We start from the raw sequence: 16,661 nt of genomic DNA on the forward strand, positions 1-16,661 counted from the left end.
TTGGTTTTATTTAAAATATTCTGCCCTATATGTTTCTGAAAAAATACACTATGTAAGACTCTCTTGCAAGAATGACTCCATGTATTTTCCAGGAAAATCCAGAGGAGAACCCTTAGGGCCTTCTTTGCCTTCAGAGAAGTTCTAACAAAACTATAAAATGCATGTCTGTATATTTTGTCCATTTATATTCACTAGAATCATGCTTGTATTTAAACTCTGCTAGTATTACAGTACTACTCTTGTTTCCCTGTTAAGTTTTCGATGAACAAAAGGTTAAACTCTTGAAAGGTCCAGTGGAAAATTTAATCCAGTCAGGAATCAAGCTCTCCAATGGGTAATGATTTCATGAGCTGAAAAGAAACCCAACTTTGATTAACCACCAGCATAATTAACAAGTAACACAGGAACCAACTAATTAGTTTTGATTCCTAATGGGTGGGAACCATTTAATATGAAAATGAGATTTGGCATTTACGGCCCAAATTAAAGGTCCACCATTGACTGAATCATTACATGTATTGTTTATTTTATATGATTGTTTTTGTCCAGTTTCTTAGGTGGTGCCAATAATTCTGGAGTTGACTAAGTAAATAAACTTCCATTACTTTTAAGCTACATTAGCCTCCAGTGCCAAACTAAAGAAGCAAAAAGTCCCCCCTGAACTACTACAGCTGGGTTCAGGAGAAAATTGTGTACATTCACCAAACTATTCCTTTAATACACAGCAAATTACACCTGGGAGTTGCTCTCAGCCAGGAAAGAGAGTATACAGAGGAAAGACGAGTGCTCTTTCTGCCCTCTTCACAGTAGAAAAGTCCAGCCATGCAGTCAGAACCCCATCAGCAATGAACAAATTGCTCTGCTGAAAGCCAAATTGCTCCAGTTGTATGTTTTGTTGTTTTCTCAAACTCAGTTTTACAAGAGGCCAACGCTATGAGAGGCAATTTTGCTGTATGTAGGCCCACCAAAGTGTCAGTCAGTGGGATAAGCAAGAGAAGAAAATGGAGCGGTTTGCTGATTTTAGCCAAGCACTTGATTGCTAATTGTTCTCAGGGCAGGGTGAACGGCGGCCAGACAGACAGTGGGCAAACATACTCTCGCTTTCATGTAGGCCATGCTAACTGTCCAAAACGACCCCCTTCACATTGTGAACGGGGCTGCATTTAACCACTCTTAAACAGGCACAGGGCCACGCACCTTTTTCACTGGAAACGAGAATCAGAAAGTAAATGGAAAAAAAATATGGTCGGTAAATGCATCAATTATAACTGTCAAGGTTTGATCACTTCCACCAACTCACTGATCCAGTTTTTTTGTACTCAAAAAACAGAACACAAATGCTGCCCTGGAAACCCAGTACAACATGATATTTCTCCAGAAGAAAGCTTTAAAATTAAAGTGAAGGCTTTAAAACTGTGCTCCGTGTTCCATGTGCAGTATACTGATGAGTAAATTAGTCAGCTCAGTTTCGGTTCTAGGAAAGGGCATTCAAGTATAAAAAGAAGGAAATGTAATGACTGTAATAGTGTGCATGTGTCCTTCATGTGAAGATGTTTCTTCAAAAGGTGCTCTTGTTCAGAATAATTTCAAAACTAAGTATTCGTTTCAGTATTATTTAGCAGGAACAAGTGTAAGGTTTAATTTCTGACGAATCATGCTCAAGACAGAGCCACCACTGACCACCCAAATACCCCCAAGATACTGTCACGATTTTTTTTTATTTTTGAACATTATATATTCTTGGCTTTTGATGCTATTATTTTCACTCTGAAATTTGCTGAGTATTACCAATCAATTACTTTTTTGCTATTTAGTGTCCTCATATTTTTGTAAGTAATCAAACATTTCTACTAAACTCTTGTAAAAACTATATATACAGTATATATCCCTCTCTTTCATAGCCTTTTAATCTATTAGTTATATTACAGTTACAGTTCAGTAATAAGACTGCCAGCCTTAGAACAGCATGAACAACACTTACAGAAAATTACACAGAATCTTCAATAACTAAACATAATGTTTTTCAGTGGTTAGTCTGTCCAGCCTTTGCCTTTATTACAGCTTCTATTCTTTTTTAGTTTTTCAAAGTAATCTGCAGGGATATTTTTCCATGCTTCTTGTAAACACCTCAAAAGGTCAGTCTCAGAAGCTTGATTTCTCCTTCTCACGATCCAAGTAATCCCAATTATAAATTTAGACTCACCAGTCAATCTTATTCCACATCTCGGATGTCCAGTTTTGGTATTTTAGTGCAAACGGTCTTCTTTTTAGTCTGTTCCCTTTTATTAGTAACAACCTCTTTCAACTTCAAATTCAGTAGTTGCTTGTGTGAATATTAGTGCCTCTTAAAAGGGGAACATAATGTCAGTGAGACCTGTGGGAACAGCTTTAACTGGGAGGACAGAGCTGTAACTCAGGTTTTAAGATTCGAAGAGTCAAAGTGGCAGTAAGGTCCACAAATGTAAAGCTGATATTACGCTTAGTGTTGGAGGATTTTGAGTCATTTTCAGTTAAATATGTTTCCTTTTTTTTTCCTGTCCTTGAAAAAATGAATAACTTTTTTCAAGTATTAAAAGGCCATATTCCCTAGAAATTGAGTAAACGAAAGGGTGGTCTCTGACTTTTGCACAGCACTGTATATATAAAATTGGACACACTTATTCACTGAAGTGTTTTTTTATTTGTACTTCCACATTTCAGAATATTAGAAAAGACATAAAAACTAAAATTATTTGTCACTCCAATCAAAAATATTTGCTTTACACCAAATGGAGCTATTTACACCCAGTCTTCCTCACAAGACAACTGATTATATAACTAATTACCTTTTACTGAGACATACTTAGTAATCAGTATGACATAAAGATTGTGGCCCAATATTTCACATTTCACTAATGTAATAAATGTTTTTTAAACATTTAAATTAAATTAAATTTTTTTAATTTACTGTGTTTTTGTTTTGGAAATAAACACATCCGAAGGGCTCAACTTAAACAATATAAAAATGGAGAGACACATTTAAGCAAATACATTTTATGTATTTAAACATGCATCTTGGTGTGCCCAAAGTTTTGACTGGTGCTATACATCATTTCTTTCATGTAATTAAATTTTTAATTATTTTAATTATTTCTAACAGAAATAAAAATAGAATTACTTCATTACCGTGATGTCATCCAGCCTTTATAGTCTACAGTAGTACCCTACATTAGACAATGTAAGACCAAAGTCTAATTGGCTTTCCTCTGCATATTTTTCCCAAAAAAAGCCAGGCTATCTACATCAAAACTGATAAGCATTCAAATGGTCTGAGGACGCAGGTGATTATTTTCTCTCTAATGAGATGGAGCATGCTGCTGTTTTACACAAGAACAGAGAGATCCTTTCAAATGGAAATAAAAGCCCTTTTCTTGCTAGCACTCTGCCTCAAACGTGTCTGCCTCAAATCCATCTAATTAAAGTGTCGCCATCTTGTGGTTATAAACAGTAACACACCTTCAGTGCTGGAATTATTGATGACTTCAACCAGTTGGCTAGGGATGATACTCAGTTTGCTGTTCAAGTAGGAAAGCTGACAGAATATATCTGTTTAGAACAGAGCAGCAAACGCTACCTCACCAAAGCTCTGTAAAAAAACAGAAGAGGATTTCTGCTTATCCAACCTTTGAACCTGAATCCTTGTCCATCTCATCTTCTCCATCTGCGGGCTCAGGAGGCTCCTCTGTTGGGGATTCCGGGTTCTCTGCAGGGGCCGTAAGTGAGGGGCAGCTGTCCGTTACCTGCTCCTAAGAGGGGAGAGAGGATCCATCAGCAAAAAATAACCTGAAGAACTATAGATCTCTGAAGCTGCATGGTCCTTCTGTACTCAGCGTCATGACCATATTAGGAACTCTATTTCTATGGGGAAAATGAATGAAACAAATACGTTTTGTCCTACATACGTTTTCCACAGAATGCCACGGGATCCTCTGAGTTATGAGGTTGTTTAGCATTTAAAAGAAATAACGCTACATACATGCTACAACCGACCTGCACATAAGTATGTCTGATATTAAACACATTTATTTAATAACATCAGCTCCTCAAACTGTAGGCCACTACCGTTCAGGCAACTTAACTACCATCTGTCTGACAAACCTTACTGATTTGTGTGGGGTATTTTGGTAAGGTTGCCAGTCTTCTGATGTCAGTTCAGTGCACAGCAGTGTCAGCTTGTGGGTAGATATAGTCGTATTTCGACTCCTTAACGGTCTCATTATTCAGAGGACCCAGCAACATTCAATGTACATACAGGTTTAAACATTTAGGCTTACCACAGGACATGTTAGCAGGCATTTTCAAAAACCTTATTCATTTTCCCCATAATGAAATCAGCTTAGACCCAGAGTTTCTAAGGACATGACACTAACGGCTTTCTAAAAATGAACAATGTCATGGACAAAGCTACAAGGTGACCACTACTATAGTGCAATGAGGTCTGGGCGCAATCTAAAAATAATTAGCACAATTTTTTGTCTAGTTTAAAAAAATTGCAATTAGGGCTGGGCGATAAAACGATAACGATAAGTATCGCGATATAACTTTTCCTTGATAGAGCGATAAGACAGGTTCGATAAATGTTCGATATAATACACCATTCTCACACTTCCACGTTTTAGCGAAAGCCCTGGTGGCGTTTTCTACTGCAAGGAAAGCGACACTACTCTGCTGTCGCCAGGAGAGGGCGCACTTCCGAATTTTTCGAGTTGATTAGAGAGGGAGGGGGCCACGAGTAAAAAAAGGGTCACCAAATATACTTTAGCAACGGCTGAAACGCGGAGTTATACAGTCCCTGTCTGACCGGAGCGACCGGCGATCTGTTCTCCTGTGACCGAGTGTGAGTGACGAGGTCAGTGGTGTAACTGTACTGTCCTACGGTGAACTCACCTCTTTCCGTGCATCCTAACAACTTCAGCGGTGTTAAATCACGTCTACAGCGCCGTGTTACAGCGCCAAACCATCATATTTTAGTATTAGTGCATTCTCGAGCAACGAAAGTGAAAGAAGTGGGTTCATGTTCGAAAGTAAACTGAGGAAGCTGTGAGGCATTGGAGAGCGGGAGAGCGCTGATCTTTCCAGGCTAGCTGTTTTTAGCTGCTGGCTAACTTGAAGCAGCGCTTCGGCACAACACGGTGAATTGATGATACGGTAGATCAAACAAGACACAAAATCACCGCTTTCAGTTTAAACATGCCTAAAAGGAGGACTCTGTTTGGCTTGTGTGAGAGATTCACACTGCAGATAATGCTTTTACACAGCGAACGTCAGATATACTGCGGTTCACCCCTTAAACTACTGCGATAGCATAGAGAAACCCAGTCGTCGCTAGCTGGTGTCTGAATACTGTGATATGCTCTGACATGGATGTGGTAGGAGTGACAGCAGTGACCTACCGAACCGAGTTGACGTTGTTGAGAAACTAAAGAGTTTAGCACTGTTGTTGGCCACTTGTTTAGCATTTGTAACGGGGTAGCCGAGCGCTCGTCACCAGACAGCTGAAAATAATCTGTTTTCTTTCTTAAATCATGACTATTACAAAAATTGCAGCTGTGCATTTCAAGCTGATAAAAACAGCTCAGAAACTTTCTCCCACTCTTCCATGACAGATTAGTGAAATGTTCCACTGTTTGCCGAGTGTTTGTCATGATCGGACCATACGTGATAGTTTAAAACCACAATTAACCCCCCAGGAGCAAAATCAGCCTTCAAACGTGAAAGAAATCATGATTTGACATTTATCTCGATATGTATCGATATCGAACGATATGAATTTTGTTTATCGTGATAACGTTTTTGGCCATATCGCCCAGCTCTAATTGCAATGTTTTATTCGTATTATTATATGCTTTTTTACATGAAATGTTTTAATCTGTAATAAAAAAAGGCATGCCCATGTGCTTTACGTATTAAAAAACAAGGTGTTTCCTATGTTATAGCGGAGTCACATACCTTTAGAAAAACAATTTTAATAATTCAACTCATCTTAACCAGCGGGACACTTAAGATGTTTGGAAAATACTGCAGTTTTTTTCTTTGTTACCTTAGCTTGGTTGTTTTACTGCAGCGAGTCACACTGAAGCAAGTTGAAGTTCTAAAACATGTTGGTAATTATTTATAGTTCCATGCACTCAAGCTAGACTTGAAAAGTCAAGTAAAATAAGTAAGAGCTGTGGGGTGGGTAAAGCTAGCATTACAGAGCATAGCAGAGAAAACCATCGGGCAGCTTCTTAACCACTTAAAATTCCAGCCTTATTACATACTAAGGCTTATTATTCAGTCAAAGTGTGTAATAAAACTTTTTCTGGGGTTAAACTTCTCCCTCTCTGTCTCTTAACTCTTTGGGCACACGCCCGCACACTTCTTAAAGAATTGTGAACCCAAATTTCCCAACATATTTACCAAGCTGTTAACTGTAAATGAGTCCTCTCTAATTCTCTGCCAGTTTCCTAACATGGCAATTATTGCCTTGCAAGCATTATCATCAGGTCAATCATCTGTGATATTCAACTGCATCACCCTATGCCTCAGGCCTATCAGAAACCACATAAGCAAGTCTATATGAGATTATTTTGTTGTCTTTCACATGCCATGAGAATAAAATGGACGAATTTGTATCGAAGAAGGGTGCTAACACGTCGGTTCGGCAATATTTTGGTTTTCAGCCAAAGGAACACGGAACCACTGGATGTTAACAGTGTTACCTGCCGTATGTGTGGAATATAGTCATCATTATAATTTTTAAGTAATATTAAAAGCTAGCTTAGCTTGTAATTACAAGGTAATCATATTATCATCAAGGAAAATGTAAGCTGTAGGGTGCAGACTCTCTAACACCCACATGTGGTACTTCATAACTGACTTTGGGTCATGATGCTATTGTTTATCACAATAAATCTGCAGACAGTAATCATTAATTTTACATGATCATTCAAGCTTAGCGGTATATTAACCTCCATTGCTTGTTAGCTACTTTAACTTCCTAGCTTCAGTGCAAAACTAAAGAAGCAAACTTTTTATATCATTTTTAATCATTTTCATATCTTGACTGATCAACTATATTTGGAGTAACAGAGGGAAAACTATGTGAATTACTTTTCACCAAACTCACTTCAAGTTAAACTCACTTTGCTCAAATCAGCTGGATAGGTGCTTCATCCACTTTGTGTCTGTAGCTTGTTCTCTAATATTCTCTAATGTTCTCTAACAATCACTATTTACGTAGCATATTTTCACATTTACATGTGTTGCAAACCTCTCTCTCACTTAACTGAAACAAGCAACACCAGGTTGGAGCTCAAAGTGACAAACTTTGTGTCTCTATGATACTTTTCGCTGAAGTTACAGATCAGATCATGCTCAGCAACTCACACTCACACCCAGGCTGTAAGAATAGCACTTGTACAGAGTGTTGCGAAAGGAAACTGACACTAAGGCATGCGGCATAACTGTCTACTCTGTGGTTAAAGACGGTCACTATTTTTGCTAAGATAAAAAATTGAAAAGAACTTAGTCAAAGCCAGCTATCCATACAATTCAAACATACACTGGCATTCAAAAGTTTGAAATCACTTGCAATATTTGTTTTTATTTTATATATGATATCAACTTAAACAGGGTGTGTTTAAATATTACTATTCGCCAAAAGGTATTTTTAGAGGTTTTATTCAATATTTCAAGAATAACAAGTAATTTTCTTATAACGTAATTGTCAATGTTATATAGCTTTCTCAGTAATTTTAGAATCTTCTACAGCTCCATTCCTCATTATGGACACATTTACCTACTAATTATCCAAAAACTGTGAAGTAGCGCAGAACATATTAGAATCATTTTATACATTTACTTACTTACTTACAGCCAAATTGCTTTAATACTGTTGAAGACATTATTTTCAAACTTTTGAATGCTAGTGAAACAAAAGCTGGAGGTTTGCTTTAAACATTAATCATTAATCTGTGCTGCCAAACAAAAAGCAAACATGCATTCAGTACAGTAACTCTTAGAAGTCTAGAGATATTATTTAGATGATTACTTATATGTTTCCAAATGAAAATCCTCTACAGGGAGCAAAATCTATATTTTTCGGCAAATTTTAACATACCTAACATATTGAGAAATATAATATATAATAAAATGTGTCTTTTAGGTGTAACTCTGTAACTTTGGCAAAGGCCACGTTTTACTCCAATATGTTAAATTCTGCAAATAAACTGTAATTGCATATTAAAATGTGCAGAAGTGTGTTCTCTGCACTCCTAAACTGTCACTGGGGTAGTACTCTCAAGGGTACATCTTCAGTGCCTTTAGTCAAGGGAACTTAATTGTACCAAATTCCACTGAAATTATATTTTGGTAAGTCGTATTGACTCCACACACCCAGCGTTATCTCCAGGCTTTTTATTTTACTGTTCTGTTTCAAAACAGTGGGTTATGAAAAGGTACAAATACGTACCTTTTCCCTGGGAAAAACATATTTAAGCTACACGGTTGGCTAAAACTTCATTATACCTTTGAGGGCACATTTACGTTGTTTGTACCTTGAGGAATGAAAAATGTACCTGCACAGTACCTTTTTTCTCACAGCGTGTAGAGGATCTGTACTTATTTTCACTTAGATAAAGAAAAAAAACTTAATTTGACCAGAGGAGCTCAAACTTTAGCATGCAGCTAAAATTTATTTAAGTAATGAATTACACTGACGTTATATTTACATTCTGTATATACAGATCAGAGTCTGCACTTCAGACTTTTTTGTTTGCGCTGATGTTAAGAAATTACAAAACCATGGCAAAAAGGTAAAAGATGCTTTTTGTTTCTGTAAAGCAGGACTGTACACACAGTAGTAACTGCCGAAATCTTAATAAAATATCTCCTCCGCTACTTGCAGGAACGACAAATCTGGCATCAATTAAAAGTGTAGAATCCTCACTTTCAACTGAATTTGTGGTTTCAATGAGCTATGAGGAAGAAATAATTGATATCAAACTACTGATGATAACGGTGACTTAATAGACAGTTCAATGACTTCTATATTCTTCGAAGTGACCACAACGTAATGATGCTTTCAGTGGGCAAAACCAGTTTGTGGCATTTACAGCGATAGGAAACAGATATTCAGAAGCTTTTTTGTACTTTTTTAGATGTTTGGCAAATTCCCCTCCTGTGTATGAGAGTAGGTTTATTTTATGATGTAAATAATGCTAAATTGATTTCATTCCAAACAGTTTTAGCATATAATCCTATTTTTCTTTATTTACAATGAATTTCACTTTATACATTTTTTTCTAGTACCAACAACGTTTTCTGATAAATGAAACTTTGTTCTTTCACCAATTTTTCAAACTTTATGCATAATTCAGTGACTGAGATGTTAAGTTATTCAGAATGGTCTGATGTGAAAGGTTCACTGTAGAGAAACTTACCGACTTCTTTATAATGGTGCTCACAGGAACCAGGGGTTGTGATATCTAGAATGCAAATATAGCCATTTTATTTACTATCCAAAACCACCAGTAAACCCAAACGTGTCTTCTGAGGTTATATATGTAATGTCACTGATGGTAAAATAGTGCAAAAGCTGAAAAAATGGGGAGTATTTTGCTACATAATGCCCTGCACGTAACTCTTTGCCAAAAATTTTAATGTATTAAAATAGTTTTAGGCTTTCTCGAGGCAGTGTATCCCTAACCATTTTGTGTAAAACTGTCTGTGAGGGAGCTTTTAGAAACTCTTCAGACGTCTGGTTCCTGTCACCACCACTATCAAAAATTCTGACTCAGTAAGTTACTCTAGAACAGAGCATTTGACCAAATCGCTCTGAATGGCGCTGTTTACATCTTAACCATTTAATTATCCAGAAATTTTGAAAAATCAGTAGAATTCCCCTTTAAAGGCTTGTATGGTCTGGGGGTACTAGGAGAGTTAACACTTTGTTAGTGTTCTTTTCTTCTGGACAGTGCAGCACTGTGCAGTTTAATGCTGCTCTCTGCTCCAGCACCTGATATTTAGCTGTAGAGTGTAGAGAGCTGTAGAGAAGAGAGCTGTAGAGAAGCATTAAAAATTAGCTGTAGAGTTGAATCAGATGTGTTGGAGAAGAGAACAACACTAAATTGTGCCCTCCAGTACTAGGGGCAAACAACACTGACTTGGGCTATTTATAAAGATAAATAACCACTGTAACATTTTTTCCACTCCACCAAAAAAAGATAAAATAACTGCAAAAGGCCTATCTGGGAGACAGAGGCTCTCTTATCACTGGCTGCTCCTCCGCTCCAGCTGACGTCACTCAGACCAAACAGGATACGCTCAGCTTCTGGAACTTTTCAAGAGTGTGCACTATTGCAAGAGTCATAGGAGTCGTTCCACTTCGGTTACTGGCTACAACCGCATAGTTGTGAGGCAATACAGTCAATTCCTCATGAATATACTTGAGAGCATACTCCAGAAAAGGAATATGAGCAACTAGAGAATGAAGCACATATCAATGTGCTCTGAGCTTTTGTGAAGTCACATGGGAATGTAATCACAAGTCATCTCATGCCATATCATGCAAAAACTAATTTACCTTGTCTTTTTAAAATAAAGGAGCATAATGTATTATGTAAACATTGTTAAAATTTACAGTCCACATGTGGAAACTAAAAAGAGCCCATTTTGAATTCATTTGTCTCCAACACATTTACACATTTACATTTTGGAATGAAACTCTTCATATACTCCACATATACTACAGGGATTTCTTCAGAATTCCCATAAGAATCTTAAAGCCAACCTGAAATCAAAATTTTTTTTCTTCCTTGATCGTTCATGTTATATTAAGCATGACTTATCACATATCACTTAAAAACAAACAATTTGTGGTAACTCTTCTAACAGAAGATTTAAAAGAGTTAAGGGGGCTCTCACCATATCATCAAGGCCTGATCACTGGAGAGACGCTTGGTTCAAAAAGGTTAAACAGTAAATCTGGTAATAAATTTATACAATTAATATTACTATTCTACAGTTTTCTACAAGATACTCCATATGTATTGTAATCACATTAAGACAGGACTACAGGAATACTACTGGAGGTGGAAATGTACATCATTATAGAAGTATTATACAGCACTAAAGAAGTCTTACAGTTTCTTATACTATTAACACAGATCTTTTTTGTAGACATAGATAGAAATGTTAAGCCATGCCACTGAGCTACATGGTTAGCTTCACCAGGTGGTGGCCTAAAGCAGAGAGGTCATTTAACTGTCTGACCCTTAGAGGTGACAGCTATCGCTGGCAACAACAAAAACAGGAGAAAAGTTTGTATGAATTACTTTTCACTCGTAGATTACTGAAACAAGAGGATGATTTGTTGAAAATGTGGATTCTAAACCTTTAATGCCACATTTGTCTTTGTAAGCAGAATTAAAGACTTCATGTCTAATTAGAATTTTATGCAACGTTGTTTTTGTGTGTACAGTCTTGTTTTATGGAAAAATATTCTTTTACATTTGTGCCACATTTTATTTTTTTATATTTAGGGTTAGGCTCATAACACTGGAAAGGTGGGAGTGGAAGTTGCTTACTTACATCTTCTGTATGCTCTTGTTCTTGGGCTTCAGTGACTGTAATGGTGGGCCCACACCATGAGACCTGCGCTGCCTTCCTCCTTTCCCCCACCTCCATCAGACTTGGGCTTGGCTGCTGCTCTAAAGCTGAGCTCTGGTGCTCTGAGTGTGAGCTGCTGTTAGACTTCCCTCCTGTGTTTACTTGAGCTCCAGCTGCGCATTCACGCTCCTGCATCAAATGTTTGTACTTCTTCTTCAGGATAAGATACTTCTCCCCCTGCGAGGTACACACAGGAGAAAAAGTCAGTAAAAATATATAAACTGGGACTAAATACAGTCACATGTTACAAACGCAATTCCTAAAAAGCTGCGACAGTATGTGAAATGCTAATAAAAACAGAAGGCAGTGATTAATATATTATTTTTGACCCGTTAGGAAAGCAGTGCGAAAACACAAATGTTTTGCCTTATAAACTTCATTGATTTTGTAAATATATGGTTACTCCAAAAATGATGCCTGCAACACTTAATATTTGGGGACCTAAGACACAGTCTTTTTCAGTTTTGAAAGTATTTTCTTGCCATTCTTCAGTCATACAACTCTTCAGCTGCGCAACCGTACGGGGCCTTCTTTGTTTTTGCACATATTTTTCATAACGTGCCACACATTTTAAATAGGAAGCAAGTCTGGACCGCAGGAAGGCCAGTCTAGTGTCGGCACTCTCTGATGGCACAGCCATGTTTTTTTGCCTCTGTCATGTCGAAATAAGCATGGACGTCCCTGAAAAAGACGTTGTCTAAAAGGCAGCATTTGTTGTTTCATAATATGTAGATATCTTTCAGTCTTAATGGTGTCTCCACAGATGTGCAAGTCACCCACTAATACAGCCCCGTATCATGTCAGACCCTGGATTTTGAACTTAATGCTGATAACAGTCTGGATGGTTCCTTAAAACTCTTTCCCAGAAAGCACAACATCCATTATTTCCATAAACAATCTGAAAGGTTGACACATCAGACCACAACACACCTTTCCACTGTGTATCAGTCCATTTCAGATGAGCTCAAGCCCAGAGAAGTGTTTCTGGATGTTGTTGATATATAATTTTCACTGTGCAAAGTCTTAACTTGCACTTGTGAATGCAGTGACAGACAGTTTCTACTGCCAACAGTTGCAGCCCATATTTACATAAAACAAGTTGATAAAATACAACTGTTGTCTTTTTATTTGCTTTTCACAAACTGTCCCAACCTTTTTGGAATTGGGTTTGTACTTAAATGCGGTTCATCGATACAGTCAAACTAGTTTGCAGACAATACTGCTTTTCCGGTTTTGAAATGAAATGGCCCACAACTGATCAAATTTAGCGCATCAAAAATGAAATCTGATTTCCTTGACAACAGTTCAAAAGTAAAGTACATTAGCAAAATAAACTATTTAAGAATGAATTAAAGGAAAAATACAACAATTGATAAAAGCAAATGAACCAAAAAGGATAATGGCATAATGGGCTGATGTTCAATCAGCTACAATACTGTGCAAAAGTCAGAGATCACCCTTCATTTATTTAATATCCTTTTGAAAACAGCCACCAAGTATCAAGCACAGGTTACTCATTTTTCAACATCAGGTAAATAAGTAGAAAGTACATTTAAGAGAAAATTTCATAGAAGGTCTATTGTTTCCTTTTCTCAGTAATGGCTTCTTGACAGCTGCACATCCTTTCAGACCCATAGTTCTTCTTCAGATAATGGGAGGATGGATCTAAAGCAACAATGGAGCTTGATTTTCTCCTCTCTTTCAAAGATAAAAGTGCTGTTTATCTGGACAGAGACAGTTGTGCCGGACTACCAGGTCTTGCATAGTTGTTAGGAGTTCCATTTTCTCTGTGTCTATTACTAATTTCCTCCAGTTTTGGAAACTCCTGTTTTTTCCACATATTTTTCCTTTGATCTCTTCAGAAATATCTCCTGAAAAATGAATGACTAACTTACTAAAGTAGGTACTTAATGGCCTCTGGTCTTTGACCTTTACACAGCATTGTGTGTTGCATTTGCTATACATTTGTTTGTACTGTTTACAGTCTCTCTATAATTGGTTTACATGTTATTGAGTGTCCTAGAAGTACTAGCAATACCCACAATTTCCTCAGAAAATTGTATCATGAAGTGATTTATCAGAATAACATATCATCAAACTAATAACTGCCACAAAACTAGAAGTTATGTAGTTATGAGAGCAAGTTGGACGCAAGAAAGCAAGAAATGGACCCCATAGGGTTTAAGTGGTTCAGATGAACTGCTATTGACCAACATTTAAGAGGAGCACAGCTTTTGACTAATAAAGGTATGAAAGAATTACAGTAAGCTTTGACATGTTCATGGACGTTTGCACAAATATACATGGAGCCTGACAAATTGCTTATGTTAGGAATTATTTATTCATTATGCAAGACAGTGATGACAGTTTCATAAACAGTTAACCAGCATAAAGCAAGCCCCAGTCACAGGTACTATAATGAGCTCATCAGGTGAAACAGATTTGGTTCACAATGACTAGCAAGGGGGAAACAATATAATCTTATCATACCTCAGTAATAATCCAAGAATAACACTCTGATAATGGCACTGAGGGCACTGATGGGCTTTATATGGCAAAATTATGAAGTGTGGATAAGAAATGTCTCACTCACATTCTCAGATTTACACACAGCTATCCTGTCGATGATGAGCTTGAACTCCTCCCTGTATTTTGCTGGAAATAGACACAAAGTTGGCAGAGTAAGAAGCACATTTTTCTGTAATCTTAAAATGTCATTCTCTAGGGTCACTGAGAAAGAACACAAAACCAAAAACCAAACACGAAAAATAGATTCTTGAGTGTACTGCCAGTACTGCATGCGCGCGATACTTTGAAAAGAAAGATGTTAAATGGCCATGAATGAGCCTTGGAAGTCAAGAGTTATTATTTGCTGTACTATATTGAAGTGTAATTATGTGATTACATATGTAATTACACAATAAATTACTCAGTTACATTTACCTGACAGTGGGCGGTAATAGTGTACCGGTTCATCCAGCATACTGGAACCATTACACAGGAATGCCACAAATAAGCCCAGATAACACAACATACAAAAAGTGCAAACCATGCTAACGCTATCCCGTTTAGCTGGGTGGCTAAGCCAGGTATGTTTCAGTCACATTTCAAATGAAAATGAAACGCAGTAGACACTCGATCACCCCCCGCCGTCTAGCCCGTTACATCTGAAGTAGTCCACTTTGTTTTTGAGGCAGCCGATATCAAGGAATTGCCAGTCCTTTGGGGTTACATTGAGCTTTAGCCTGACATGGAAACCAGACCTTGCTGAGGAGCTGCCTGACTCGGTCAGATGCATCAAGAGGTATTGCGGTCTCCCGGCCTTGTCTGCGCAACAAGCTGTAGACCAGCTGGTTCAGATATCGTCAATGACTGTAATATTTTCCAAATTCCAGCAGCATCTGACAGCGGGAGGCACTACGGAACACACGGGTGACACAAATGATTTTTGATAAAGCTGAAGGAATTCGACAAAGCTAAGGCTGTCTTCTTATTCTAATTTCTCCTTCCATCTTAAATGGTGCAGCAGTTACATTTAGACATCTGTACAGGAGCTGGAATGTAACTGCTGCTCCATTTAAGGTGGAATGGAAAATTCAAACAAAAAGCTGCCAAATAAAAAGCCAGCTTCCGCTTTGTAGGAATTCAGACGTGACTCAGTATTCATCTCCATTTTTGACAGAAAGCAATATTGACTTATCTAAATACTGTATAGTGTTTTTTTTGCATATTTTGCACAATAAAAATATTTCTTATTTATTTTGGTTGTCTTATTAAAAAGTGAAGGGACATGCTAGAATAATTAGCCACTGTCAATCAATAAAAATAGGTTTACTTATGCATCTAAAAGGGTTTCATTGTAAGTACCATCAGAAATTTCAAATATGCTGGGATATACAGTTTTGGACATACAGCCCACTACTACAAATATGTTCCATTTACGTTCTGTATCAAGACTTTTTTCTCTTTGTTAAGTATGGGTGTGGGTGTGTAAGGGTTTATTTTCTTTCTGCAAAAACAAGACTGTACAATAACTTAACAAATCCAAATCATATTTCCTTACAAACACTTTGAATCTGCACTTTGCACAGAATTTCATTGCTTGTTCTGATGAGCTACAAGTGGGAAACAGCAAATTACAACATGTTTTATGTTGTTCTGCAACTTCTAAGGGTTAAGATGCATCTGCTCACTTCAATTTGTACCTACTCTCTCCTAAAAGTGCCCTTATTCAAGCTTTCCCATTTTGTGTGCCTGCCAATGCTGTTGGATGAAGTTAAACGTGCTGTAGGTGAAAGTGTGCAGGAACACCCTTTCCTGCTTGGACATTGCATATGTGTCACTTTGCTTGGTAACAAGCAAAACAAATCCACAAACACATTTGTCAAGTTTTTACAAATTTGACGAGAGCTGCACAAATGTGGAATTTTTGAAATATCAATATCAATCAGAGCGCTAGCCACAAACGCACATTTGTTGGAAATTAGGAATGCATTGAGATGGGAATTGTGGGCCAAAGCAGATATCCAATATTTTTCACTCTGCCAACGCTGATGTCAATTTCAATACACAAACATTGTATAAAAATGTAGAAATTGGGACTAAATCCACCTGGATTAGAATTATGAAGACAACATTTTGTCGCTGTCAAAAAGTGGCATCTCCAAAAGTGTAACTTACAGGTGAAGGAAAAACAAATCTTCAGTTACAACAGAAGTTAATGTAACAAGATTTTTTTCAGAGTAATGTTGGACAATTTCTATTGGTTCGTTCATCTTGAAATTTTAACACAATCCAAAAGGTAAGAGCAGTTTTTTAAATTATGCAAAAACCTACAAAAACGTGTGGAGGGTTACAGCTGCAATAAAATGACAACAAGGCAATTTATCAAACTAGCCCAGCATCGCTTAAACATTCTGCTCTTCTAGTGTGCAATAAATGTGACAAACATGATAAATATTTAATAACACTAT

General features: G+C 37.3%; 1 protein-coding gene across 5 annotated transcripts in view; it reads right to left on the minus strand.

Moving 5' to 3' along the window:
* Positions 1 to 16,661, minus strand: part of LOC118822830 (ankyrin repeat domain-containing protein SOWAHC) — a 41,497-nt gene that overhangs the window by 20,250 nt on the left and 4,586 nt on the right. For 4 of the 5 annotated variants that reach the window (XR_005008481.1, XM_036592135.1, XM_036592134.1 and 1 more), the window contains exons 2-4: positions 14,282 to 14,343; positions 11,611 to 11,865; positions 3,663 to 3,785 (exon numbers count right to left, since the gene is read on the minus strand). Coding sequence is in view for 4 of the 5 variants with exons in the window: in XM_036592135.1 (XP_036448028.1) it covers positions 3,663 to 3,785; positions 11,611 to 11,865; positions 14,282 to 14,343 (440 nt within the window). In the remaining variant the exon portion in view is untranslated. The remainder of the gene's footprint in view (positions 1 to 3,662; positions 3,786 to 11,610; positions 11,866 to 14,281; positions 14,344 to 16,661) is intronic. The other variant, XM_036592137.1, reaches the window with a different exon arrangement.

This window comes from Colossoma macropomum, unplaced genomic scaffold (assembly GCF_904425465.1).
Source record: "Colossoma macropomum unplaced genomic scaffold, Colossoma_macropomum, whole genome shotgun sequence".
Taxonomy (NCBI): Eukaryota; Metazoa; Chordata; class Actinopteri; order Characiformes; family Serrasalmidae; genus Colossoma; species Colossoma macropomum.